Source organism: Hippopotamus amphibius, chromosome 11 (assembly GCF_030028045.1).
Source record: "Hippopotamus amphibius kiboko isolate mHipAmp2 chromosome 11, mHipAmp2.hap2, whole genome shotgun sequence".
In the NCBI taxonomy this organism is placed as follows: domain Eukaryota; kingdom Metazoa; phylum Chordata; class Mammalia; order Artiodactyla; family Hippopotamidae; genus Hippopotamus; species Hippopotamus amphibius.
The window spans coordinates 11,565,314-11,593,018 of NC_080196.1; the positions used below are offsets into that span (position 1 = coordinate 11,565,314).

Below are 27,705 nucleotides of genomic sequence, written 5' to 3' on the forward strand. Positions count from 1 at the left end.
CGTCAGAGAGGTGGGGTGCATCTGATGAGGTGCCCAGGGGCCTGTCTCACAGGTGACAGATGCCCACAGTGGACAGCTGCACCTCTGGGCGTGGCCTGTGACTGGCACCTGAGCCCCGTGAGTGCTCTTCTTCTTCTTTTCTTTCCATAGCATTCTTGTTTCGTTCTTTACTTATTTAGCATGGATTTTAAAATTCTGTGGGCAGATCATGCCGCAATATGGAGCACAGAAAAGATAGCAACCATGTCTTTTCTTGGAACGTGCATGCGCGTGCGAGTGTGTGTGTGTGTGTCTGTCCCTGTCCCTTTATTAGCAAGACCTTGCTGTCGCATTATTGTTATTAACTTGTGACAGGTGATTGGCAGGCACATAGAGGGTCCTCCCTGGAAACTTTCAAATAACACACATGAATGTTAAAGCACACCCAGGAGACCCCCCTGGGCAGCACCCAGGTTGGCTGCGTGTTTCTGGGCAGAAGGATGGGCGCCTAGTCTTGCAGAGATTCTGAAACTGAGTGTCTCAGAGCTGCCTTCAGGGCTGTGTGTTTTGCTTGCCTTTGCCGAGACCCCCGTGCCACCTCCTCTCCGAAGCAGGTTCTGGCTGTTTAGTTTGGGCGGGGTGGGGGTTCCCCTGTTGACAAGTGCTAACTCTGCTCTCTCCTCTGCTCCTCCTGCCAGGTTTCTAAGGTCAATGGAGTCACTCGAATGTCATCTCTGGGTACAAGTGCAACCAGTGCCAAAAAGATGCGCGAAGTCAGACCTTCACCGTCCAAAACTGTGAAGTACACTGCAACGGTGACGAAGGGGACTGTCACATACACCAAAGCCAAGAGAGAACTGGTCAAGGAAACCAAACCCAATCACCACAAGCCCAGTTCAGCTGTCAACCACACAATCTCAGGGAAAACTGAAAGTAGCAATGCAAAAACCCGCAAACAGGTGCTATCCCTCGGGGGGGCGTCCAGGTCCACCGGGCACGCCGTCAATGGCCTCAAGGTCAGTGGCAGGTTGAACCCAAAGTCATGCACTAAGGAGATGGGGGGGCGGCAGCTGCGGGAGGGGCTGCGGAACTCCAAGCGGAGGCTGGAAGAGGCGCCCCCAGCCGACAAGCCACAGTCGCCCCCCAAGAAGATGAAGGGGGCGGCCGGCGCTGCCGAGGGCCCCGGAAGGAAGGTGGCCCCGGCCCCGGCCCCGGCCCCAGCCCCAGCCCCGGCCCCTGCTGAGAAGGCGCCCCTTGGCGGCCATGGGAAGAAGGAGGTGCCCGAGCGGAGCCTGGAGAGGAACCGGCCGAAGCGGGCAGCGGCCGGCAAGGGCCCGCCGGGCAGACAAGCACACGGCAAGCCGGATGGCGCCCCCTGTGAAAATCGTTCTACCTCGCAATCGGAGCCCCTGCCCCGGCCGCACGAGGGGGCGGCCAAGGCCGAGAAGGGGACCGGCAGGGCCGGGTGGGCGGCCATGGACGAGATCCCCGTCCTGCGGCCGTCGGCCAAGGAGTTCCACGACCCGCTCGTCTACATCGAGTCGGTGCGCCCTCAGGTGGAGAAGTACGGCATGTGCAGGGTGATCCCGCCCCCGGACTGGCGGCCCGAGTGCAAGCTCAACGACGAGATGCGCTTCGTCACGCAGATCCAGCACATCCACAAGCTGGGCCGGCGCTGGGGCCCCAACGTGCAGCGGCTGGCCTGCATCAAGAAGCACCTCAGATCTCAGGGCATCACCATGGACGAGCTCCCACTCATAGGTAAGGCCCCTGCGGCCTGCCCTGCACCACTTCCAGCGTCTGGGGCTCCTTCTTGGAGTCTGAGGCCCCCTTTCTGCAGGTGCAGGGTGCTCCTGGCAGAAGGAGGGTTGGTCCTGTGGCCCTCACCCACCAGCCCCACAGTCGGTGACGCCGGCTGTCCGGACCTGCGAGGCTGCCTTGCTGGGGCCAGCGTGGTGTCTGGAGAGAGGGGCGGGAACTCTGCCCTGTGCATTCATCTGCTGGGGCTGCCTTAACTGAGTACCGCAAGCTGGGTTGCTTGACCTTCAGGAAGTTATTTCTCAGTTTGGAAGCTGGAAATCTGAAAGCAAGGTGTGCGGGGTTGGTTTCTCCCGAGGCCTCGCTCCGTGGCTTGGGGACGGCTGCCTTCTCCTGTGTCCTTGCATGGTCTTTCTTCTGTGCACACATTCCTTGTGTCCCTTCCTCTTGTTATAAGGACACCGGTTGTACTGGGTTAGGACCTACCCTGATGACCTCATTTTACTTTAATTACATCTTTAAAGACCTTGTCTCAAAATACAGTCACACTCTGTGGCACTGAGGTTAGGACTTCAACATATGACTCTGTGGGTGGGGGACATTTCAGCCCATTTCTCTCTTTCTCCTCATCTTTCCTTGCATCTCAGTTTTTCTGGTGATTACCGGGCCCTTGTGGAGCCCACAGGTCCAAAAACACATGCAAACTCCTGAGAGCAGGCACAGCTCTCCTTGGTGACTGCTTTTGTGAACATATACCCAGCTGCTGTGAAGACCCCTGGCCCGCAGGCAGAGTCTGCATGCAGCCTTCCTGGGGTCCCCATGTCCCTCTTCCTCTCCTGTTACTGTACCTCCAGGATTAACTCACTGTGTCAGGAATGAGCTGGTTCTGCTGAGTGGGATTCCTTTTGGGTAGGCCAGGTGAGGTTACACACTTCCCTTCCGGCTCTAGAGCCTCGACAGGAACAGGGCAGGTCCTACCTCCAGTTTGGCGAGGCCAAGTTTTTAAAGGCAGGGAGCACAGGAGACGTTATCGGTCATTTAGGTGTCAAGAGTTGGCAGTAAGGTAAGATAGAGTAAAGTAAGATGGAGGTTTCGTTATTACTCTCAGCAGGTGAGAATCACTTAAATTGAAAGAATTCTTGGTTTGTGGTGCACCGTCGGGGATGTGATAGGAGGTGATACAGGGCTGTGGGAACAGGCTGAGGCGGCGCCAGCCTCTCAGGAGATGGGTGTTGGCTGCGTGGGTGACCCAGAACGGCACCAGGTCGTGGTTGCAGTGGGACGTCTGGGCCCCCCACCCTGCTGGGGGGATGGTGGGTCTTCGGGGGATAGGTGGGATGCTCAGGAGACAGGTGGGATGCTCAGGTGACAGGTGGGATGCTCAGGTGACGTCATGAGGGCAGCCAGCGATCTTCCATTCACAGTAGGTTTCCTTAAGCTTGACTCCAGAAGTCGCAAGGACGTGACACTGTGGTGTGTGTGTTCACACCCGTTGGTGTTACCCCAGGTGGGAAGCATCGTCAGCATCCGGAAGAAGAGCTGAGCTGGCCTCTTACCCATGGAGGCCTTGGGCCGTGGCTCTGAGCTCAGCCTCCTCGCAGTGCAAGGAACTTGATAGTAATTTCCCAGAACCCACAGAAGAGCTGCTCCTTCTCTGGGAGGGTGCACTTTGTCACACAGCATCCTCGTGGTCCTCACAGTGGGTTGATGGTAGCAGGTGGGGAGTGAGCTGATGGGTCAGTTTTTCAGTGCTGTTGAGGGACAGTGATTGCCTCCCTTCTGGTCAGCCTGTGGTCTGAGCCCCTGGGCAGAGTGACTCCCGTTCCTCTCCACCTTGGCAAGTCCCTGCAGTGTGTGGGCAGCCCCAGGAGGTGCCCTGACTGAGAGCAGGGCCTGGTGTGAGTCTTGGAATCTTGAGCCTTAGGCCCTTCCTGGCCAAGGTTGGGGCGAGTTTCCTCCTAGACGCGGCCCCCACTGCCCTGCTGACCACAGCCAACCAAGCCCGACGTCCCACCCAGCACACTTAGAGGAGCTCGGGCTGCCGCTCGCCTGCTCCCGGGCCGCGCTGGCTGGCCGGACCCGTGTCTGCCGAGGTGGTCCTGTGTTGCCCGCACGCCAGTGCTGCTCTCGGGAGTCCTGCTGCTTTTCCTTTTATTTATTTTGTATAAATCTATCCCCACTCTCTAAAGATCTAATTGTTCTTAACGTTTACTTTGTTCACCTAGCATTTTGTGGTGTACTTACCTCCTAACAGCCAGTGGACGATTATTCTAGAAGATTTTTTTCCCCTTTTATTGGCCAAAGGGAAGTTGATTTTCTAGGTCCTGTTGAGATAGTCGTTGGCGGGCATTCAGACATACGTGAGTTTTGACATGCTTTGTACCATATGATCCAGGGAAGTAGTGAAAACCAGCTCATATACCTTCTGAGATAAGCAGCCCTCTTTGTGAGTGACGATGGGAGGTGCTGAGGGACAGACAGACTGCCGCCTGCCTGGAAATCCAGGGGGATTGAAAATAAAGTCATCGCGTGTATGTGTGCACGCGTGTGTGTGTTGGTTGGGGGGGTGTTAGGAGGGGACTCGAGACTGACAGCACATGCTGTGTGTGTATAGTTTCTCACATCACAGCTGTTCCAGGTGATGCTGGGCCGTGGGTGTGGCCAGGTAGCACTACCCAGGCCCTGCCACCCCCGGCTGGGACGCCCTGTTCCTTGTACTGTCACCCTGCCTGCAGGGGTGTGAGAGGGGCGTGCACCCTGCCTCTGCTCTGGGGGACGCTGGTCTCTTCCTCCCCTTGGACCTGCTCGGCCACCTCTCCATCCATGCAAGCCTCTGCCGAACGTGTCCCCTCCTCCGGGCCGCCTGCCCTGACTGCCCCCTTCTAAGACGGCCTCCCCTCAGCCTGGCTTGTTCTGTGTCTCGCCCTAGCACCCAGGATGGTCTAAGCCCTGTCTCTCTATAGATTAGATGGTTCTGTTTGCTGTGCCGGCCCCAGGGACGGTGGCATTCCTGTCACATAGTGGGCACCGGACGCCCGTGGACTCTTGGGTGGTGGAAGATGGTCTTGTTCACGGGCCTTTTCAACGGACTGTCCCTGTGTTTTCTCCCCTCGCCGTCCCAGGAGGCTGTGAGCTCGACCTGGCCTGCTTTTTCCGGCTGATTAATGAGATGGGCGGCATGCAGCAAGTGACTGACCTCAAAAAATGGAACAAACTAGCAGACATGCTGCGCATCCCCAAAACCGCCCAGGACCGGCTGGCCAAGCTCCAGGAGGCCTACTGCCAGTACCTCCTCTCCTACGACTCCCTGTCCCCCGAGGAGCACCGGCGCCTGGAGAAGGAGGTGCTGATGGAGAAGGAGAGCCTGGAGAGGCGCAAGGGGCCCCTGGAGGGCCACACAGAGCAGGACTACAACCGCTTCCACCCGCTGCCCCGCTTCGAGCCCAAGAACGGGCTCATCAACGGCGTGGCCCACAGGAATGGCTTCCGCAGCAAACTGAAGGAGGTGGGCCCCGCGCAGCTCAAGACGGGACGGCGGCGACTCTTTGCTCAGGAAAAGGAGGTGGTGAAGGAGGAGGAGGAGGACAAAGGCATCCTCAGCGACTTCCACAAGTGTATATATAAGGTAAGGCCCCTGCGCCGGGCCTGGGTGTGAGGCCTCAGGGACATACGTGGTGGGGCGGAGGCTCGGCTGTGTCGGGTTCCCGAGACCCCTGACAGCCGGCTCCGGTTATGTTTGTTCCTTGTTAAAAGAGGTGTCTGCAGTCTGCGGGGGCTGGGTGTCTGGTCGAGGCCTCTGGGCACCCAGCCAGGGGAGGCCCTCGTCCGCTCTGGCCTTGGGCTTCCTCTCCATTAAAAGTGTGTGCGTGCACTTGCATGTGCACGTGTGCCCACGTACCAGGAACGCAGCCCGGGAGGCACACCCCCTCATCCTCGAGGCCCGGCTGCCAGTTGGGGCTGGGGCTTCTCCTGCATGCAGGGCTCCCCATCCACTCACCCCCACCCAGCGCGGCTCTGCCAGCTCCTTTCTGTCACCACGGATCTCTTGGGGAGGGGGTTGGGGGCTTCCCTGCTTCTGCGGCATTGCATAGCCGCCCAGCCACCCCGAGGAGATGCCCTCCTGGCTTTGTCAGCAGAGGCTGGGTTACCCCGTCCCCAGCCTGCCAGGGTGATGGGGACCTGGGCTGGGAAGGTAGGGGTGCAACCTCCCTCCCCACCATGACACACACACACACACACACACACCCCCACACCCCACCCACCCACCCACCCATTTAGTTCCGCAAGTTCCAGGAAGGAAGGGGCCCCCACCCGCACGAGCCTGGCCTGGTGTGGGGACGTGTCAGGCGTCTGTGGTTCTGCCCTGAGTTTGGCCTCTTCGGTTGGAGGCCACACTTGGAGGTCCCCCTTCTGGCTGCCCTGGGCCTCGCTTCTTGCTCTCGCTTAGGTTTGAGTCCTGCCCTCCTTTCTGGAGAGAGATGCCTACTTGCTTAGAGCGTTTCCTGTTACTGGACCCGGAAAGGGTTGGGTCTCCTTAGCCGTGGCTGCAGTCTGGCGGCCGTGGCAGTACTCCGTGGCAAGTGTATGTGCCGAGGGGCCGGGAGCTCGAGGCTCCAGGTTCTGAGACCCCCTCGGCGTCCGGGGGCGTTGACTGTCAGGTGCCGGGTGTCATCGTCTTGTGTGGCAGGCCCCCTGCTTTGGTTGATGCCGAATCGGGCCCCTTCTAGTAGTTACAGTTTTACTTTGTAACAAATGGCACCTCAGGCGAAGTGTGGACTTGTGCACGGTTTCTCTCTTGGCTAGAACCCCACCTGCAGAGCTGAAGCGCAGAAGCCAAGGGCAGCGTCTGCGCGCTCACTGCTCCACTGTCCTTCCACAGGCAGGAAGGGTGTGCCCTGCCCTGGGCCTGCAGCTGCTCACAGGGATGCTGCAGCGCCGCCTCCTCAGGGAGGCCTGCCCCTCTGCTTCTGGTTCGTCGCGTGTGGTGCCCCCTGCCAGCCCTGTGTTGTGTGAAGCCGCGTGCCCCAGGCGGCCCCGAGGCCAGAGACATGGTCTGTGTTGAGCACTGCTCTGTCTGCAGCCCCTGGAACTCTGTCTGGTTCACAGTCGGTGCTCAATAAGTACTTGTGAGCGCGCCTGGTCCGGGAGGAGTGGAGGGCTTGCCTCTAGGACAAGGCGTGTCCGTGATGCCAGGTGTCACCACCGTGAGCGCGTCGTTGTGAACAGCCCGGGCCAGGGCGGTTGGGGGTGTTAGACAATCTGAAGACCCTGTGCACCCTCCCGGGAGGCGTGGGGGACAGGGAGTGGTTCCTGTGGTGAGAGAAGGACCAGATCCCTCGGTCCCCTGCAGACCCACGAGGCCAGGCTACTTGTCTGGCCAGTTCTCGTGTGAGGACCCTCAGGGTGGGTATAGAAGTTGCCCCAAGTGTCTCTCCCTGGGTCCCTGGTCCCCAGTTCCAGCCAGTGTCCGTCTTGATGCTGTTGGTTTCTCCCCTGGCCACAGCCTTTCTCCGGCCCTCATGTGGGGCAGCCAGAGGACTCCTGCCTCTTTCCGTGCTGCACCCGTCGCTCCAGGGAGAGGAGGAGGCTTTTGAGTGGGACCCCTCGGCAGCGCGCCCGAGGCTTCTGCGGGAGCCCCGTCTGCCGGCTGTCCACCTGCTTTGTTGGCACGGAGGGTCCTTTTCAGGGCATGGATTTATGCCTTCTCTGCTCATGTCAGCGCGGGACACGGCCGGGCCCCTGGCCACAGGGACACACTGCACATGGGCTCCTGACCGGTGGCCAGCTCTGCAGTCCTGGCCCTGCTTTGTTTCTTAAGCTTGACTCTTGTTTTTGTTTTCTTTTCAGGGAAGGTCTGTTTCTCTAACGACTTTTTACCGAACAGCAAGAAATATCATGAACATGTGCTTCAGCAAGGAGCCCGCACCAGCTGAAATAGAGGTGCGTGAGCCGGGCCGCCCCCCGCGCGCATGGAGCCAGTGAGGGAGCCTCTGGGCCTCAGCCTCCTCGGGGCGGGCGGAGGGGTCGTGAGCACTCAGCTTATTGTCTGGGTGCTGCGGCGGCCAGAAGTTTCAACTCGCCTTGCTGCGCACTTGCTCAGGGTCAGAAAAGGTGTCACGGAGAGAGGGAGCTTTGCTGGCTTCTCCCCGCCTCCCCCCCGGAGCCTCAGCCTCGGCCAGGGGAGAGCCCCGGGCAGCCCCCGCCCAGCTGGCTGCCTCTCACCCCTCCTCACCCCGTCCTCCGGGTGCCTGTTATGCAAGAGAATGTTTGGAATCCCTTGAAACCACAGTTGTGCTTTTTCCCCTCTCCTATTTTTCATTTAATGGGATTGGCCGGTTGCCATTTTTGTGCTTCTGCCAACTCTGTTCTCTGAGTTGCGTGAGGTTGGAGAGGCGCAAGCACGTCTGCGCCCAGGCCAATTAGGGGGAGTTCTGTGTGAGGCGCGACAGAGGGACAGAGCCTGGATCTGTTTGTTTACCTCCCTCCCCCTGCCACCGGGGGCTCCCAGATGCTGACGTAGGTGGGCCTGCCCGTGGAGAGGCTGGACTGCTCGCGCTGGTTCAGGGCGGCTGCTGGCGGAGCGGAGGCGATGGGACGCAGCCTGGCTTTTGGTGAACAGCTGGTTTCAGACCACATCCTTTCTTCAGGGATATATGCCACCTCCTCTGGGTAAAACCATGCTGACCACCAGGAGGCCCAGGCCCTGATCGGACCGGGGTTCTTGGGAGTGGGACTTCCAGGACAGTCCCGGGCAGTCTGGGTCACCAGGACGCCCGGTCCCCCTGCACCCGTGCTGCTTGAGGCCCCACCTGTGATGATGGCCATCGGAAGCCCGGGAGGTCCTGCCCTGGTGCTCAAGCCTGGGTGCCCAGGTTGGGGATTCAGTATTTGGCTTTGGCATCACTGCTGTTCCTTTTGGGCCCCAGGCTGTACCCCGGGCTGTATCTGTGAACACCACATGGTGGCCCGACCCCCACCCCGTCCACCACCTTTGGCCCTGCCAAAGCCACGTTCCGTCAACCACGATGCCAATGGGGCCCTGATTCTGGGACACGTGGCTGTCACAGTTGCTTCCGGAGTGCTTGTGCCATTTGTGGGAGAAATATCAGAGGAAAGGAACGTGACTCTTGAGGGCGGAACGTCTGAGCTGGAAAAAGGCTCTACGACACAGGTCCTTGTTGGAGTCCCCGAAGGTGTAGGGCTGTTACTGTCATTTTTCTACTTGGGAATTAATTCTCTCTGAAAGTCCAGGGTTTGCTCTAATGGTTGTATGATATTTAAACACAAAGGAAGATTCGCTAAAACCTAAAGTTTTAGCCTAAGTGTGGCTGCCTTCTGGATCCTACAAAGAGGCTGGGCCCTCTCCTTGGCCCGTGGTCACCAGCTGGAGTGCCCCCCCACGTGGCGGACGGTCCCCTTCTCCCCCCATCTTTACTCACCCACGTCTGGGCAGTACGGGCCTGAGCCTGTGCCCTCAGACGGTTGCTGCCCCGTCGTCTCCTGCCTGCAAGGACCTCTGTTTGAGGAACCCGGGCATTTAATGCGGTCGACGTTCTTCTTGACGAGGGGCCTCTGGCCACCCCCAGGCGGGTCCCTCATTGTAGGAGCCGCACCGCGGGTGGGTGAGGCTTCGTCCTTTAAGTGTGGTTCCAGGAAGCAGGGCTGGCGGGGGCAGGGGAGGGTGACGCTGTGCTTCTGGAGTGATGACCCAAGACAGAGTGAAGCGGGGCCTCTGTGTGGGGGAGACTGGGCCCCTCTTCCCTGCTAGCAGAGCCCATCCCGGCCCACTTTTTTGCCCTGTGGCTGTTCCGGTTGTGTCACCCCTCTCCCTTCTGTTTCAGTGGCTGGGGTCACAGCCTGGGGGTCCGATCCTAACGTGTGGCCCGGCTGTTGGGGGTGTGCGGCGTGTGTCTGCCGAGACGCCCGCCTGGGGGTAGAGTCCTCACACCAGACGGTGGCGGATGTCTCCATCCTCCTTCCTGCCAGCGCTTTCTTACCCCCCTTCATATATGTGGTTTGCAACTGTGGTAAAATGTGTGTAGCAGTTACCACTTTAGCTATTTCTAAGTGCAGTTCAGTGGCGTGAAAGTCCATTCACGTTGTGTGACCATCACCACCGTGCGTTTCCAGAACGTATCCATCTTCACAAACTGAAAGTTGGCTCCTGTTAAACACTGAGCCCCCTCCTCCCTCCTGCCGCCGGTGACACCACCGCTGTTCTTTCTCTCCGACTGTGACTGTCCTGAGTACCTCCTGGGAGTGCAATCGTGGGATTTGTCCTTCTGAGGCTGGCTTACTCCAGTTAGCGAGATGTTCTCAGGGTCCATCTGTGTTGCTGCGTGTGTCCACTTCCCTCCTTTTTGAGGCTGCCTCGTGTCCCGTGGACGCTGTACCTTGTGTTTGTCCTTTCGTCCATCACGGGTGTGGCTGCTGTGACCGCGGGTGTGCGGTTATCTGTCGGCAGCCGTGTCCCCCGGGGCGGGGGACCGCTCTGTGGGAGGCGAGGCCCTGCGGCCAGGTGCTGATGGCCCTCCCTCTCCCCGCAGCAAGAGTACTGGAGGCTCGTGGAGGAGAAGGACTGCCACGTGGCCGTGCACTGTGGCAAGGTGGACACCAACACCCACGGCAGCGGCTTCCCGGTGGGAAAGTCAGAACCGTTTTCAAGGTAACGCCTGGCGCCCCTGCCCGCGTCCTGGGGACCGGGCAGTGTCCCTCCACGCCCGTCCGTGATGCCCCTGTGCTTTCCCCTGCAGACACGGATGGAACCTCACCGTCCTCCCCAATAACACAGGCTCCATCCTGCGTCACCTCGGTGCTGTGCCTGGTAAGCCTGCCTCGGCCCAGCCTTGGGCAGCTGTGGACCGGGCACTGCAGGGGCGGGTACGGTGGTGCTCGGAGCGTGCAGCGGAAACGGGGCTTGTTAGAAAAGAGAGAGGAGTCAGTGAAAATGTGGGAAGGTAAACCAAATCACAGGTCTGGAAGTTGGCCCGATGCCTCATGGCCGGCTCTCCACCTTGGGGTTCGTATTTTCAGAGCTAACGTTCTGACTCCCTTGGGGCTATTGCCTCACAGGTGGTAGGGAAACCAGGTGTCCTGGGTGGTGTGGGCACACAGCGGAGACCTGGAAGAGGGGCCTAGGGGCCCCATTTCCCAGCTAGTGGCCTGTCCGCAGTCATCATGTCCATGTTCCTTGAGCATCTTGCTTCCTGTCTTATGTCACGCGTTACGATGTTCTTTCACTGGTGTTTTGTAACAGTGTCTGTGATCTCGGTTTCTGTATAAGGAGCGGGAAAGAGCCAGGTACCTTCTCACTGGGGTTTGTCTGGTTTTGAATCCCATTTCTTCCTCTTTCTTGTTTTGGGAGAAGATGCAGTTTCTGTTGCTGTCACCCTGAGACATTAGTCTTCATCCTGCCCTGTCCCCTTTGTTCCAGGAGTGACAATTCCCTGGCTCAACATTGGCATGGTCTTTTCTACCTCATGCTGGTCTCGAGACCAAAACCACCTTCCCTGCATTGACTACTTACACACTGGTGCTGACTGCATTTGGTGAGTACGCGGGCCCCGTGTCTCCTGCTGCCGCCTCTCACGCACTGAGGGAAGACTTTCTGGCGAGTGTGTCTTGTGTTCCCTGTCATATCAGCCTGGGAGCTGTGTGGGAAGTCGAGCTGGTGGAGAATAGTTTACTTTGCTTGGGTGGTGAGCAGGGTTGAGCATCTATGCCTGTGCTTCTTGGCCATTTTCCTTTTGTCAGTTGCCTGCTGATACAGGGTTTTTCTCCTGTGAGGTTTTCCCCTGGTGGTTGTTGATTTCCAAGAGTTGGTTTCACACTGAGGTCAGAAATAGAGCATGGCAGAAAGCTCGCCGGGAGTGGTGACCGTGTCATCGGCCGCCCTCACCCAGTGTGCACTGTCCTCTCCGTGTGTCTCCCAGTCCAGCAACTGCAGAGAGAGCAGGTCTTCCTGGAAGTGGAGCTCCTGTCCCCGGAGATGCACGGGTTTGTCTGTTTCACAGGAAGCCTTCTGCCCGGTGCCCAGGCTGATCCTTAACTGTCAGGCCCACCAGCCCTGCTCTGAGCTGGCTCTTCAGCTCCTTTGTTTACAGCAGCAGATGGGAAATTATTGCAAATAATCAGATGTCTTGTCGTCTGATGTGCTACCGGCACCGCATCCATCCCACGCTAACTGTGTTTATTGTCCTAATGGGGTGATTAGCATCCTTTATTAAAATAAACAAAGTCTTAGAACTAATGTTCCCCCTCCAAGGAGCCGGTGTCGGCAGCCGTCTCGTCATTATGGACTCCCCCTGCCTTTGGGCCATGCCGGGGTGAGTGGCAGTTGGTGCAGAGGCAGGCAGGCCCCATGGTTGATCTTCTGCGGTGGGGCTGGGTCTCGGGCAGAGAGGAGGGTGGCCAGCGGCCGGTCCTGCGCAGGACGGCCGGCTGTGTGGACTTGGGGTGTGCGGTCCATCCTCCAGGAGCCGCCCAGCCCGGGGCGCTTTCCCCTCGGAGAAGCTGCTGGGGCAGCGCCGGCCGGGCTGAGTTGAGATTCACAGGGTCCCACTCAGGCTTGTGACCGGGTCTCATTGGAAAGTGGAGCGACGTGGCCCACGCCCCATAGGGTGATGGGGTGAAGGGACGTGGCGCCGGTGGTGGTTGTACTGCTTGACCGTTGAGTGAGAAGCAGGGAAACCCGAGACTCTGTGGGCTGTTCGAAGACTAATGCCTGGAACCTCACTGATGGGGGGAGTAGAGAAGCGGTCGGATAGGATCAGAGAACTTTATGGTGTGTGGTTTTTCTTAAAACATGTGATTGAGGTTAGAAACGCTGGATTTAAATCACACAGCAGTAACAAAATACGTTGGCATCGATGTAACAAGCGTTTAAAAGAACCTTGAACGTGGTGATCGGCGTCCTGTCACTCAGCAGAAACCAGGACCCCCCCCCCCCCCACCATTGATTGGTCTCAGGTGCCCTCCCACCAGGCCCGCGGGGCGGTGGGGGGCCAGGTGTCCCACGGTAGCCTGTGGCCAGCAGGGTTGGGGGGTGGCAGAGAAGGGGGCCTGCGGGAGCCTGCGCGCCCCCGGCCTTGTGTGCTGACCGCCGGCACTGGCGTCTCGTGAGTTGTGGGTGACAGGTGTGTCCCCAGTGGGTCCTCCTGGGACACGCGCGGTAATTCCCATTCCCCTGCTCCCTGGGATGGCAGCGAGGGAGGGTCCAGATGCTTCTGGTTGAGTTGGGTCCGCGTTTTCTCCCACCGCCTTCCCTGGGCTGCTCGGCCTCAGCCAGCGGGGTCTGTGCTGTCCAGCCTCCACACCGCGAGCGGCCACGCCCTTCACCTGACGCAGGCCCTTGCCGTGTGGTTCCCCTGCCTCTCGTGGGTGTCCCACACTGACTCCTGGTCCCGCGGCGTCCTCCGTCTGCTATAGGAGGGTGGCGGGTGCCAGCCCAGTGAGAAGTCGCAGCTTGGGAGGCTCGCGAGAGGCTGTTGAGTCTGCAGATGTATCTGCATCTGATTTGTAGGAGCTTTTAAACATCTGTTTTTGGTTTGAAGGCTTTTGGCTCACACGTAGGTCAGATCTGCATAAAAGATGAGCGTGTTTGGCCGCTGGGCGGAAGTGGCACAGTCGCCCTGGGAGACCCTGGGCGGCTCACGCGCTCACCCACCTCCCCTCCTGCACCCAAGGCCGTTTTCCAGGCTGCTGTTTGCTCTTCTCTCTGAGGGAGCATGGAGGACGGCTCCCAGGAGAGGGTCCTTGTCAACCGCTTCTGCCCTAATTCCAAACCATCCAGGTATTGCATTCCTGCTGAGGAGGAGAACAAGCTCGAGGACGTGGTGCACACCCTGCTGCAAGCCAACGGCACCCCCGGCCTGCAGATGCTCGAGAGCAACGTCATGGTACGGGGGCCGAGATGGCGGGGGTGGGGGGGGCTGTCAGGTGGTGTGGGCGACCCAGGTGTTTTGTTAACTCACCCTCTTTGCTGACCTGCCCCGCAGAGGCAAAGAGGACAGTGAAAAATCCTTCCAGGGATCCGTCATAAGCACAATGTCCTCTTCTATGAAAACCAAACTAGGTGCATTCCTCTGATTGATTGCAAAGGATGTGGGGCTCATGCACGTGGGGGCCTCTGACTCTGTTTCAGGGCCTGGTGGTTTTGTAAATAGCGATTGGGGTGGGCTGGACACCTGGGTGACTGGGCCACTTGGGCCACTGGTCAGGATCACACAGGGATGAGCACCGAGGCTTCTGACCCGATTTCCAGACAGTCACGGGCCTGCTGAGTTCCCAGGAATTTCTTTAGCCTCGCATTGTGTTCTGACAGCTGAACTCAAGGCCTCTGCTGACCCTGCCTGTGTCTCCTCTCACTTCTGGGCCCACCGCACTCTGGGTTTGGCTCAGGAAAGGTGAACAGCAGCCCCTCTGGGGCCCGCAGTCCCTGTGCTGCACACGTGTCCCAGCCCAGCCCTGGCAGTGCTGGTGGGGACAGGGGGCCTCTCGTGGTGCGAGGCCTGTGTGATCACAGTGGCCACGCCCCGGCCGGAATCTTTATCACTCTTGGGCCTGTATCCGTTTAGCATTTCCTTCTCCTTCATTTAGGAATTATGTCTCTTTATTTTCTAAAGGAGAAACAAAAAATTTTTAATATAAAACATAATCGGTGTTGGGAACAGGCATACGTCCTGATGCCCGTCGGGAGGGCAGGTGTGCTGGGAGGCTGTCGTGGAAAGAGCTCCAGACGTCGGGAGGGAGGCGGCCCGGAGGGCGGCCCTGCGGGCGTGCGGCTCAGCCCTCGTCTCCGCAGATCTCCCCGGAGGTGCTGTGCAGGGAGGGGATCAAGGTGCACAGGACGGTGCAGCAGAGCGGCCAGTTCGTCGTCTGCTTCCCGGGATCCTTTGTGTCCAAAGTGTGCTGCGGCTACAGCGTCTCTGAGACTGTGCACTTCGCCACCACCCAGTGGACGAGTATGGGCTTCGAGACGGCCAAGGTAGGCGGGTGGCCCTCTGCACGCGTCCCGGCGGTGAGTCTGTGTGTAGGTGATGTGAGTCTTGGCAGCCTGGGTCAGAGAGGTTTTTCTCGGGAAGGGGAGTTGTTAGAGGCTTGTTTGTGTCATGAACGTTGGTGAGTTCTGTCACTGACCCCCTGCAGTGCTGGGACATCAGTACTGAAGGTGCTCAAGGCAGACACTGCCTTCAGCTGCCGGAGCCACGCGTACCTGGTGTCTGCTGTATTCCTCCAAGGGAGACAAGCGTGTTGTACGATTTTCAATTGCTTTGACTCCAAGTAGAATTCAAAATTTGAAAATTCAGATAGTGCCCTCTCCCCAATAAAGAGAACCCTTGACAGCTGCCTGGAAATGAAAGTCTACCCTGAAGGGATGTGACTGCCTCTTTCAGGAAATGAAGCGTCGTCATATAGCCAAGCCATTCTCCATGGAGAAGCTGCTCTACCAGATCGCACAGGCGGAAGCGAAGAAGGAGAACGGCCCCACTCTCAGTACCATCTCAGCCCTTCTGGACGAGCTCAGGTAACATGAGACCCCTAGCGCCAGCCCTCCTGGGGCTCAGCTGGGCAGCGTGGGGGGATGTGGCCGGTCCTTTGTGGGACACTTGGAGCTGCAGGGCCCGCCTAGGGCTTCGCCCAGTGGGCAGAGACTCCAGGGTGTGGCTCTTCTGTTTCCTGATATGCTGATGTTGCAGGAGGTTCACCCTCTGTGGGAATGGACAGGAGGTGGCCCCTCAGGTCCTGGGCGCACCTCGCCAGTGAGGAAGGGCTCGGGGAAGGAGCAGATGGGGCAGTGATTGGATGACCATCTGCCTGGCTTCCTGTGTGACCCTCTTCCCTGCCTCAGAGGCACGGCAGAGCTGCTGGGCAGCACACGCTCTCCATGCACTCGTTGAACCTCTGATGACGGTGCCGGCAGGTAGTTTGTCGCATCCGTTCTTGGCCCGGGCGAATGGGCGCCCCGGCGGGCACTTAGGCACTTTGCCGCGTGCCTGTGCCCTGTACCGCAGGCAGAGTCCGGCCACCCGAGAGGCCTTGGGAGTGGTCTGGCCTTCTGAGTTTGGACACGGGTCCCCAGGTGGGGAAGCTGAGCCTGGAGGTCGCGCTGCCAGCCCTCTGGGCCCCTGACCCCCGTGTGTCTGGACAGGGATACGGAGCTGCGGCAGCGGAGGCAGCTGTTCGAGGCCGGCCTCCACTCCTCCGCCCGCTATGGCAGCCACGATGGCAGCAGTGCCGCACCTGACGGCAAGAAAAAGCCTCGGAAGTGGCTGCAGCTGGAGACCTCGGAGAGGAGGTGTCAGATCTGCCAGCACCTGTGCTACCTGTCCATGGTGAGCCCCACACCTCCCTTGGGGCCGCTGCTTCGTCTCCCCGACCCCAGTTCTGCTTTCCTCTGTCCCCTGCCCATCCTCCCTCGAGTGGCTGCCCCGCACCTGGCAGTGCCCACCCCGCACCTGGCATGATGTCCCACACGTGCCTCCCCACCAGCCACACACAGCCGCCAAGGCACAGAGCAGCAAGAGCGCGTCCCAGGTCTGACTCCTCGGCCTCCTGGCCATGTGCTGCGTGACTGTGATGCTGTCTCACCTTTCACCCTGTGTCCCGGGCACCTGCCTGGCTGCCCAGCAAAGAGGGACCACATGGCGACTCCCAGCTGAGTCAGATGCCCTTTGCAGCATCTGAGAGGTCAGAGCACTGAGAAATAAGGGGAGGAATTATTGTAGTAGTTGGCTAGGGTGGCCGTAACAGAGCACCACTGACTGCTGCCTTGAAAAACAGAAATTTCTGTTCTCATAGTTCCAGAGGCTGGAAGTCCAAGATCAAGGTGTCACCAGGGTTGGCCTCTCCTTGGCTTGTAGATGGCCGCCTTCCCCTGTATCCTCACAGTGCCTTTCCCCTGTGTGCGTCTGTGTCTTATGTCCCTTTAACAGGAAGAGATTAAGTCATATTGGACTAGAACCCACCCTTATGACCTCATTTTCCCTGATTATTTCTTTGAAGGCTCTCTCCCCAGATACAGGCACCTCCTGAGTTACTGAGAGTTAGGACTTCAGTGTCTGAATTTGGGGAGGGGGTAGTAATTCATTCCATCAGCCACACATCCCATTTTACATGTTTTCTCCTATCTAGCTTTCTTTTCCCACAGGCTTTTTAAAAGATACAATCAGAACCATGCTGTCTTTAAAACAAACAAGTCATAAGAATTTCCCCAGATCTTAAAAATGTTTTGTGAACATCTCTTATGAAAGCCGACTAGTTCTGTGTCTGTCGCTCTTGCGTTGGAATGGAATTATTCTCGTGGGAAACAGTCATCCTGTATTTCCCATGAGCCTGGGTGACTCTGTGGTGACCTCGTGTGGCCCCGGTCCCTTGCTGTGGGTTCCGAGGACAGTCGTGTGGGGGCGCGTTTTCAGCCTGTCCCTCAGAAAGCTGTGCCTTGAGAGTTGTCACCATGATTTGTTAGCCTGAATGTTATTTTAAAAAGCACACATCCTGAATTCGTAGGTGAACATTGAGGTTTTATTTATCTATGCTTTTCACTGCTTTGGCTACTAAGGGGTTTGTGCAGTTTTGTTCATTTTCATATTTGTGTCTATTCCTGTCCTCAGCCCCGAGTGATGTGTTTGTGCCAATAAGTGTCATTTCCTTATTCCTGCAGCTTGTTTTTGTCTTTGCTTAGAAACCCTGGAGACAGGAAACCTGGGTCTTTCCCTGAATCCTTGTGCAAGGGCCCGGGACGCTGCTGCATCTGTGTGTTGAGGCAGCATTTTCCCACGGTGCACACAGAGGGGTGCCTGGCCGGGGCGGGGGGCGGGGGGAGGCTGTCCCGCACACACGGCTCTGAGCGTCCCCAGCGCGTCCACACAGCAGCTGCAGGCCGGAGATTCAGGCGCAGGTGCCAAGGATCAGGAACCGTGCTGGCTGGAGTGTGGACAGAGGCGCTGGCTCCCCAGGTGGCGTAACCAGCTGGACCGACCGAGCCGCTCGAGCAGGAGAAACATGTTGTTGCAGAAATGTCCAGCGTGTGACCATTCTGGCACCTTTCGTACCAGGGCAGTTTCTGAACCAAAGTCTCAGGAGCCCTCAGCCCCTGTGCAGCAGCGCACGGAAGCCGGGAGGGCCCTCGGGGCCAAGCTTGGTGCGGCTCAGAGCCGGTCACTTACTCGTTTCCTAGCTGACAGTCCCAGCCCCGGTGGCTTGGTGGTGGTCGCGTCAGTATCCCAGGTTTCTGGGTCACGGACGCCCCGGCCCGGGCGGTGGCCTCCCCGGCTCCGCTGCTGGGAACGCTCCTCAGCCTCGGGTGCCTCTCGGCCCGCAGGTGGTGCAGGAGAACGAGAACGTGGTCTTCTGCCTGGAGTGCGCCCTGCGCCACGTGGAGAAGCAGAAGTCGTGCCGCGGCCTGAAGCTCATGTACCGCTACGACGAGGTCAGTGCCTCCGCGGGGCGGCGGCGGTCCCCTGCCCGCGTGGCCCGCGTCGCGCCGCCGCCGTGACCGCCAGCCTGGCGCCAGGCGCCCTCTGGCCGGATGGAGCCTGACGCGGCGGGAAGGTGGCTCTTTGTGCCGAGACAGGGAAGCGGGCAGGTGCCGCTGGGGTTCCACGGGCCCAGAGAGACCGGCAGCTGAGACCGGAGGGGTTTCTATCCTTGCGCACGCTGTCGCGTCCGCCGAGCCCATCCGCGGCGCCCCCGGGGCCTCGGCTCTTAAGGAGTGTGGTTTCTGGATGTGGGGCCCCGCTGTGCAGTGGGGGCTGTGCCGTCACTTCCGCTAGGGGCCCAGATCCCGAGGGGACAGCGCAGGACAGACTGGAACCCCCGGAGCCCGTGCCGATCAGCGGGGCCCGGCCAGGGCTCCCCCTTCCCTCCAGGCCGAGGGCCGCGGGCGTGACCCTGCCCCTGACCCCGACCCCAGCCCCCTTGGGACCGAGTCCATCTGGTCTCTGGGTCCTCAGAGAAGATTCTGGGGCCCTCGGACTCGGCCTCAGAGAAGATTCTGGGGCCCTCCTGGCTGTGGCCCCTTGGAGTCTCTGAGACACGGACGGACGGCGTCGGTCCCCGCAGCTGCCGGGGGTTCTGCTGTGGGACAGCGTGTGCTGAACTTCAGAGCCCAGGGGGCGGCCGTGCCCTTGTCCTCACCCAGGGGCCTCAGCAGACACGGAGCCTTTCTCTTTCTGCTCCTGAAAGCTTCACCTTCCGAATAAACCCCAGTCCCCAGAGGCAGGTCCCTCAGAGGCTGGTCTGTGTGAAGGGCTCTGTGTCGGTGGCTGGTCTCCACTCTGTCACATGCCCTGTGGGGAGGGCGCTGCTTCAGCCGGCGGGGAGCAGCCAGCACGTGGCTCCTCTGTCTCATCACGTGTGTTCTTCATGCTGCCTGGCTGCTTGGTGACTGTTTCCAGATACAAGCTGGCAGCTCCCGGGAGACGTGGCCCTGGCACCTTTTACTCCTTGGCTGACCAGGGGTCCTTCTTGGGGGGTCACCTTGGGAGACTGCTTTGGGGACCCCATTGCCCCTCCTGGCCTGCCCTCTTCCGGAGATGGGTCTTTGTCCCTGTGGTGCCCACAGGGCACAGCCTGTCCGGCCGTGAGTCCCCACCCTGAGGGCGGCACCTGCCAGCTTCCCCATCCCCGCTGCCCCCCAGACCCGGGGAGGCCGTTCCTGTGGAAGGTGGACGCGTCCGGCCATCACACGTGGGAGCCCCGCGGAGGACTAGGCTGGGCGTCCAGGCCTGACTTGGGAGGCACTGAGGGCCTGCGGGGGCTCAGGCTGTGGTCAGACCTGATAAGAAGCCTTTGGCTAAATTATAAGATTGGAAAGCTGAAAATAGATCTCTTTGCATCTTCTTTGTTTTTAAAGAGCATGTTCAGCGAAGGCAGTAACCACTTTGCCCTCCTTGCTTCTTCACTTGAACAGCAAATGTCAGAACACGGTTAAAAATAAACCCTCGTGTCTGAGTCAGAGCATCTCTGGCAACTTGCAGGGTGCAGCCGGCGGCGCTGGGGCTTCTTGAGATGATTCTGAGGCTCGACAAAATGTGGGTTAGTTTCCATCTCCAGCCCATTTTGGAGCTAGGTGTCTTGATGTGGCCAAAATCCTGGAAAAGTCACATGTGTAGGGTCTGTCGGCCTGAAGCTAATCATTGGTTCTCATGAGTAGGGAAGAGAAAAGGGTTTGTATAAGCCTCCTACTTTGCCAGCGGCTTAATTTATTTTAGTAAATGAAAATCACATGTCAGTTGCCTATTGAGTTGAACTGTTATTTTACTTTTTTAATTGGGGAATTTCCAGCTCTGGGTTGGATTTCAGAATGGCTTGTGGAGACCACAGCTCTTGTTCTAAGCCCTGGCGTCCAGCACGCAGATCCCCTCAGTCAACAGGTGAGGGCAGCCGCGCCCTCTGACTGCAGAGCTTTGGCTTCCTTGTGCTCGGCCCCCTGCTGCCGAGGTGGCTTTAGCCACAGGTAGCTGGGCTTTAAAGAAGCTCATCTGTTTGTTCTTTATTAGCATGTGTGTCATAAGTGCTTAATTAAACAGCCCAAAGATGTGTGCAGCAGGCCTGGGCCAGAACTAGGCGACCCTCCGGCTTGAGCGAAGGAGTGGCCTCCTGGTCTGTCCGTCCCTGGCTCAGGCAGATGCTCTGGAATGTATGTCAGGACACGTGACGTTTTAATTCTCATCCCCGTGGTTTCTTTTAAAGATGGATGGTTGCAAGTTATGTTAAAGTTACACACGGATTTTTGATGTCAGCAGATAGATGGTTCTCTTGTTCTGTTTCTTCTCTCGCCCTTGCTGAGGAGGGAGTAACAAACATTTACAGACAAGCATTTGTATCTAGTTGAGGGAGCAGGTAAAGTAGACTCCAGTGTATCCAGAGAAACAAGCAGCCCAGGCGTTTGTCACCGTCCAGGGAACAAGGTGAGAGGCCCTGGGCCCTCAGGCCTCAGTCCTCCCTTGCTTTCCAGCCTGTCTCTTCCTGCTGGGGCCCTGGACGGCCTCTGAGCCCCGAGGAGGTGCCCAGGTGGTGGCAGCAGGAAGCCTGCTGCTGTGTTGGGACTTCATGGAGGCAGGTGAAGGTGTAGACCGGATGGGAATGCAGCTCTAAGGAAACAGCCCCACACTTACTGTGTGTGATTATGGGGCTGCAGGCACTTCAGGGCTTTGAGCACATGAATCTGTATCGGCTTCACAGCCACTGGGGGGGTGCTCCTGGGCTCCTTGGACCGGGAAGTGGGAGTTAGGAAGCAGCCTGTGGAGAAGGGGCTTTGTGCACCTTCCTGGCTTCCAGATGAGAAAAGGCAGGTTTCTCCCCTTGAAGGGAAAGTGTTTTATGTAGGTGCCTGGTTAGGGGACCTCGGCCGATCTCAGGAAGCTGTTGTCCTAGCCAGTCCCCAGGCTGCTGCATCTGGGAATCACTGAAAGGATTTCCAAGGCCACCCAGCCCTCCCCACCCACCGCTCGGTGCCGCTCTGACGTGGTTTGATGAAGGCGACTCCCTGGGGGGGTCCTGGGGCCGGCACTCTTCCATTTGCTAATTCTGTGTCTTCCTTTCAACCCGAAACAGGAACAAATTATCAGCCTGGTCAATCAGATCTGTGGCAAGGTATCTGGTAAAAACTGCAGCATCGAGAACTGTCTTGGTAAACCCACACCAAAAAGAGGGCCCCGCAAGAGAGCGACGGTGGACGTGCCACCCTCCCGGCTTGCATCCTCCTCCTCGTGAAGACGCCAGCACCACGGGCCAGGGATAGATATTTTTTTGTAATTATTATATTCTAGTTTGGAGTACTTGCTGTAGGATACAAGCTGTCTTTGCACTAGCTCTAAAGAAGATTTTCTTCTGGTTTTAGAGAACTAATTTTGTTTTAGCATTAAACTGTTGAACTTTTTTTTGTACTTAGATACCTAGATACTGCAGTCAGATTTTTGAAACTGCCGTATATTCACTGTTTTAAAACCCTTGAGGGGCTGTATTAATTTGTATTGCCCCTTGTGGCTGACAAAAAGCCTTTTTGTTTGATTTTTGTTTGTTTTTTTGTTTTGTTTTTGTTTTTTTGTTTGTTTTGTTTTTTGTAATTGTTGGGGGAAAAAAGGCTTTTTAACCCATTTTTGAAGAGGGTGAAGTTTGGAGAACAAATTTTAAAACCATCAGTCATGTGAGCAGATTTTTTCTAGAGAGGAAAAGGGATAGGAGACACACACACACACACACACACACATAAAAACTTGAAAGAAATGGCTTTACTTTGGCTGTCTTTTCTTCTGTCATGTGCAAGATGAGTTTGTAATTGTTAAAACCGGAGAATCCCCATTTTGTTTCTTTGGGCGGTTATGGCAGCTGAAGGCGGACGTTGTTTCCTAACCATAGGCAAAATGAGGAGGTCGGAGTGACTAGGTTCTCTTTACCAGCACATCACTATGCATCTGTTTAAGGAAAAAAGGAAAGAGAGAGAAGAAAAAGACTGCCTGCCTTGGAGGGGTCACGTGAGGGAAACCTGTGCCTGATTTCATTAGGAAATCCATTCTGTTATTTTTTGGTGCTGTTGGCTACTTTATCAAAAAACCCTTCAATAGCATCCTTAAGAAAAAAAAAAAAAAAAGGAAAAAAGTGATTGAAGCCGTAAGTGCTTCTTTGTCATGGATGTGCAATCTTTCTAACATTCCATCCTCATCTCACTGCTTGTTGTTTGACACCGTCACAGGTCAGCATTAATCTTTCTTTTTAAACTCTGTTTCGTTGGTGATCACATCTAGAGCCACTAGGAGGTCTGCCGTTCTTTTTGAATGTGAAAATGCATCTGTGCTCATCTAGTCTATTTTTTCTCTTCATGTTGTAACAAAAAGAAAAAAAAAAAGGAAAAAAAAAATCCCGTCCCTTTTGTACATACGCCTGTAAATTGTTTTAAATACTTGAGCCTTTTTCTGGGTGGGGGAGGGGAGGGGTGAGAAGACGAGATGAAGAAAAGCCTTACACTTCAGTTTCTTCATCGGTTGGATTGGATGCTTACAGGGTTTTTCTTGTAACATTTATAAGTGCTGCTTACATCACTGAACAACAACAAAAATAATAATGGAGTAGCTGTTGCCCTTCTCCGGTTGTGTGTACAGTATGTGTGGAATAAAAAAGGGAAACTGTTTTCACAAGCTGTTCTTTGTTTCATGATTGGATTCACCGATCCCGCAGCTGCCCGTGTTGCACTGAGCTCGCCAGTGGGGCTGTCAGGAACGTCCTGTGATACACGTTGTCAGTTGTCGTTCAGAAGACGGAACTGTGTGGGAATATTTAACAGTGACGTGAGCAGAGTCGTGTTTTCCCGTGTGCTGGTCCGGTGGTCATGGCCTTGCTGTGTACGTGCCCTCCTCTGGACAGTGAACTTCTGCCTACGGCTTACGGTCTGAGGTTTAATTTATTAGCGCTGCTCTGCACCCCTCCCACGGGAGGGAAGACTTCATGTTGTTTATTGCCAGTTTTTTGTTTACTTTTCAGGTTTGTACTACAAGGTTTAATAATAAAAACAAAGTTTTTTGGACACTTGTCTGTCTTGTGGAAGATGAGTGAGTGAAACGGGCTGAGGCTGCGTCCCCTCGGCCGGGGAGTGGCGTGAACACCGGGTTTTACTCTCTAATCTCACTTTCCACCTGCCGGGGGCTGTCTGGATCCCCTTTGAGCGGGGGGAAAAAAAAACAAAAAAAACCAAAGTGAGAGGCTGCCATTTGCCTCTCACTTTCCGTGGGGCCCCTGGACACCAGCAGGCGGCATGTCCACGCAGGTGTCGGGCCACAGCCACCCCTCCTCACGCCAGCCTGCCCTGGACTGTGAGGGGCACGAGAAGGAAACACGTCCCTCTGGGGCCAGGGGGCCAGGGTCTCGTCAGGAGTGAGATGGTGTGTGTGCTCTGCTGTTGCGGTAGGGAGTGCTTGTTGGACTTCATGATTTTGTAATGATCAGATGAGAACCTGAACTTTGTTAGAGCTGAAAGGAAGCACAACTTCCTGCCTGTAAAGGGCTCTGCTATTCCGTGCCAAGTGGTGTGGACACCTGCTGCCCTGGCCCAGCCTGCACTCTAAGGCCTGCAGAACATGTGTATGTAGCAGCCTTTCTGTACAAACTGACTGTGTTTAAAGTCCTCAAACTTTATTGTTAGCTGTTCTTTCAGTCTGTTTCTCACACATTATTTGGCAATTGCGTGAAAACCAAGAGCCTCCCTAATCCACCTGCCCTCACCGCAGGCCTCTGGACACCGCCGTGTTGTCCTTCGAAGGTGTTCAGACCATGGGTGCCCGGGTTTAGGAGTCACTGTCGTCGGTGTGTAACGTGGCAAGGGCGGTGTCCACCTCCACCCCCTCCTCATCAGACTGGATCACGGGGGACTCCCCACCTTCGCTGGGGTCCGGGGTGGCCAGGTCGGTACAGGGTGAGGGTGAGGAAGGCGGCGTGGCTTGGGATCGGGAGGGATTTGGAACCTGAAGAGTAACTTCAGCCTGACCAGGACTCACTTCAGGCCCTGCAAAATAAAGCAGAAGAGAGCCTGTCACAAAAGTACTGCACCTCTGAACTGCCACTGAAGAGGAAGATTTGAACTTGAACGTGCACAGAACGAAGGGCGTATAATTCCTCTGCTCCTGTGATGTGCAGAACCGCCCCCGGAAGATGCTGAGCAACGTGATGCCAGAGGCAGCCTGGGGCCCGAGCTGACCCGTCTGCCACCTGTGACAGATGCGAAGACCCTGAACCCTTCCCACAGCATCCAGTAAAACACTGTGCTCCAGGCCCAACGACAAACTCTGCATTTCTTTGAGGAGCATTCCTTGTAACCTTGACAGCCTAGATTTACCTCTTTATATGCTTTGAATTACTTCAAAGCAATGGATGTTAAGAGAAGAACCCTTGTGGGTCCTCTTAAAGGAATCAAAACCATGGCAGATGACGGAGTCTCTCTTCGTGACCCCGGGAAGGGGCCGGCTGCCTTGGGACAGGGCCTCCCTCGCTGGGACAGCACTGGGAGAGGAGGACGGAGCTGCTTTGTTGAGAACTTAGAGACAACACATGTCGACGGGAAGCCCCCAGCCTCTACTTGTGAGGATGCGGACACGGAGCCCATGGTGTGGGGCCACCAGCTATGGGACAGGTGCTGCTAAAGGGCTGGCCTTTTCCTCTTTTGTACATGGAGGAAACGTAAATGCATTTCTCTATAATGATGTCTATGAAGACCACCCACCCAGAGGGAATAGTCTGAAATTAAAATAAATTGAGCCCAGGCATAGGGCCGGAACCTCAGTAAATATCTGCCGAATGAATGTGAAATTTTGGGAAGGCATTAAATGGCAGCAGCGTACCCACAGGGTTGCAGCTAGTTTTTAAAACATAAGCTGAGTCCTAAACACATATCGTGGCCTTGCCCACTGCAGAGATCAAATAAATACCAGCTGAATGGGGGAGGGGGAGCCACAGAGGAGAGCTCCCACCTCCCCCAAATTCTAATGCTTAACCATAAAAACTCAACTCAAATTAACTACTGAGACAGAGGAGAGAGAAAACACAATTTAAGAAAGCTCCCTGTTTGCTGGAGGTCTTTGGGTAAAGCACTAAGAATCTCTGAGAAACTGAGGACCGCCACAGCCAGTGTTCATTTGTCCACTTCTGTGAGGCCAGACTGTGTGGGGAACGGCTTAGTGGAACAAGGGCTGTGCACGCCACCCTGTATCAGTCTTCCGCCTGGAGGGAAATCACGGTGCTGGGTGTAACTCGGTCTATGCAGGTTTGTCGCCCCTACCTGAGACAGGGGACAGACAGGTGTTCTCTTCGCCACCAGAATTCAGGAAGACGTCCAGGGCCTCCTGGTCAGAGATGTCCATCAGGTCCATCTGTTCCAGCATGTCCACGTTGACCTCCATGGATGACATGCTGCCCATGGGCTCTGGGGAGACCAGCACAGGAAGAGGTCAGACGTTGTCATTTATATTAACATTATAAAAGGTACGCTTCCGCTTTGCTGTATTAGGCTAAGTACATTGTGTTTTCTAGGTGTAAATATCTCCTGCTACTCCAGACTCTTAAAATAGACTTTGGAGCAATGTATTATTGACACGTCCCAGTTTGGTACTTTAAATCCATTCCAGCTTAACCTTGGTTACTTTCACCTCTTACACTTGTCCACAGCAGTTTTCCGTTTCCCGCCAGCCCTCTGCCTGCAAATGCTGAAGGCAGCCCTTTCTGCACTGAACAATTCTTGGCTTGGGAGACGGGTGCCATTCCTGCCAGACACCTCTCACTGTGGTTGCCCTCAACTTTAGACGTTTCTCTAGTCTTCTGTCTTAACAGCAGACAAAGTTTGGGCATCCACAAGCTGGCAAGCTGGAGCCAAGAGCGCCCTGCAGTGAAAGCAGACTAGAAAAAAAAGTCAGCCCACCAGCAAAAGAGGCTATAGGACTAGGACTCCGAGCCTGGGCACAGTCAGGGATGCCTCCAGGGTCTGGAGTTCATATTTAAACTGCCTCTGTGGTCCAGAAAACTACAAGCCAGGTAACTTATGTCAACCCAGGTATGATGGTGCCTGTCACAAGCAGATACAAATTTCTGGATGTAGACACCCCCCCTAAGCCCGGGTCTCACAGGAATATCAACTCAAGACAAAATCCAATCTATTCTGGAATTTACAGCACACAGGTCACTATGAGTGAGGGTCAACAGAAACGAAGGCTATTCGCATCTTTTCCTAAGAATTTTAAGTGGCTTTAAATATTTTAAAGAAATCAAAGAAGAAATCAAACAATGAACAAGGTATCAAAAATCAGACACTTCTGGCATTTGAAAAAAAGCCACATAACTTCCAGGCAGGAAAAATCACTGAAATTTAATCACTGAAGTTTAAAACTCTGGGCACAAGTTAAAGATTGGTGAGAACCAAATAGTAAACTATAAGACTGAATAAATTCTCCACTACACAGCAAAGAAATACACAAATGGGAAGCATGAAAGAGCGTAACGGAGATGGAAAATGCAAGTTTCCATGTTCACGGTTCCAACATGAGCATGGAGACAGTGCGGGGACCAGCAATATTTAAAGAGGTTGATCATCTTCCAGACCTGCTGAAAGATCTGACATCCCAGATTCAGGAACAAAATATATTCCAAGCAGGACAGAAACCCTCACCTAACCCCCTGCAGTGAAATGGTGAGCATCAAAGAGAAAGGGCAGAGCTGGAGATAACTGGACCAACAGCTCCTCAACAACAGGAGGCAGAAGACAGTGGAATAATAAGTTCAAAGAGGTGAGGTGAATGTCATCTCCTCCCCACCCCCGAGCCTGCTCTCAGCAAAGGCCGGACCACAGGAGGAGGAAAGAGGGCAACGGGTCCCAGGAGGGAGGCCACAGCGCACAGAAGCGTGGCAGAGGAGACACGTGTAGGTTTGTGAGTAAATGTAAGACTGAATAAAATAATCGTAGTATCTAATTTGAGGGATTTACTCCAGCTAAACTGAAGAAATGACGGGAGAGGGGGTGTGACCAGGGCCAGATCCCTGCTTTGCCTGGCAGCGGGCGGGAATCTGATCGCCTCCTGTGCACGAGAAATCCCGAAGGCTCAGCACTGAGTGGAGCATGTACTCGCTGCTCTGCCTGTTACAGCAGAGACAACCCACTCGGGGTGGCCGCATCCAAGGCAGAGGAGCCGGGTGACAGCTGCTGCCAGCAGCCCCCGTGGCCACTTTACAGGGACACTGGGCGGTGGGCCTGCCCGCGGGCCTCCGCAAAGCTGGCTCGTCAGGGGGACCTGATGGCGCGGGCCAGGCTCGTTCCCCTGGCGGTCGCTCTCCTGTGGGGGACTCGCGGTTTCCCCAGCTCTCCTTTGTGGCCGCGGAGGCCTTGGTTGCTCTTTGGCCTGTCTTTGACTTCAGTTTTGAGAGAAGTAGAGTCTCCCTTTTTTTTTTCTGTCTGTGCATTCTCAAAGAGGGGAGAAAAAAATTGGACTGAGA

The 27,705-nt window shown here is 56.3% G+C and overlaps 2 protein-coding genes across 9 annotated transcripts in view; one reads left to right on the forward strand and one right to left on the reverse strand.

The window, feature by feature from the left end:
• JARID2 (jumonji and AT-rich interaction domain containing 2) overlaps window positions 1-23,249 on the forward strand; it is a 237,387-nt gene extending 214,138 nt beyond the window's left edge. For 3 of the 7 annotated variants that reach the window (XM_057700587.1, XM_057700585.1, XM_057700588.1), the window contains 12 exons: window positions 678-1,740; window positions 4,860-5,362; window positions 7,585-7,677; window positions 10,284-10,402; window positions 10,491-10,561; window positions 11,171-11,285; window positions 13,529-13,634; window positions 14,540-14,722; window positions 15,132-15,262; window positions 15,887-16,070; window positions 18,059-18,166; window positions 21,295-23,248. In XM_057700587.1, the coding sequence (XP_057556570.1) occupies window positions 678-1,740; window positions 4,860-5,362; window positions 7,585-7,677; window positions 10,284-10,402; window positions 10,491-10,561; window positions 11,171-11,285; window positions 13,529-13,634; window positions 14,540-14,722; window positions 15,132-15,262; window positions 15,887-16,070; window positions 18,059-18,166; window positions 21,295-21,453 (2,835 nt within the window). In that variant the 3' untranslated portion in view covers window positions 21,454-23,248. Of the gene's footprint in view, window positions 1-677; window positions 1,741-4,859; window positions 5,363-7,584; window positions 7,678-10,283; window positions 10,403-10,490; window positions 10,562-11,170; window positions 11,286-13,528; window positions 13,635-14,539; window positions 14,723-15,131; window positions 15,263-15,886; window positions 16,071-18,058; window positions 18,167-20,022 lie in introns of all 7 variants that reach the window. The other 4 variants (XM_057700590.1, XM_057700593.1, XM_057700591.1 and 1 more) reach the window with 2 other exon arrangements.
• Window positions 23,250-23,844: 595 nt separating this feature from the next.
• The window catches only part of DTNBP1 (dystrobrevin binding protein 1), a 100,348-nt gene continuing 96,487 nt past the window's right edge, over window positions 23,845-27,705 (reverse strand). For both annotated transcript variants that reach the window (XM_057700594.1, XM_057700595.1), the window contains exons 9-10: window positions 25,505-25,648; window positions 23,845-24,235 (exon numbers count right to left, since the gene is read on the reverse strand). In XM_057700594.1, the coding sequence (XP_057556577.1) occupies window positions 24,018-24,235; window positions 25,505-25,648 (362 nt within the window). In that variant the 3' untranslated portion in view covers window positions 23,845-24,017. The remainder of the gene's footprint in view (window positions 24,236-25,504; window positions 25,649-27,705) is intronic.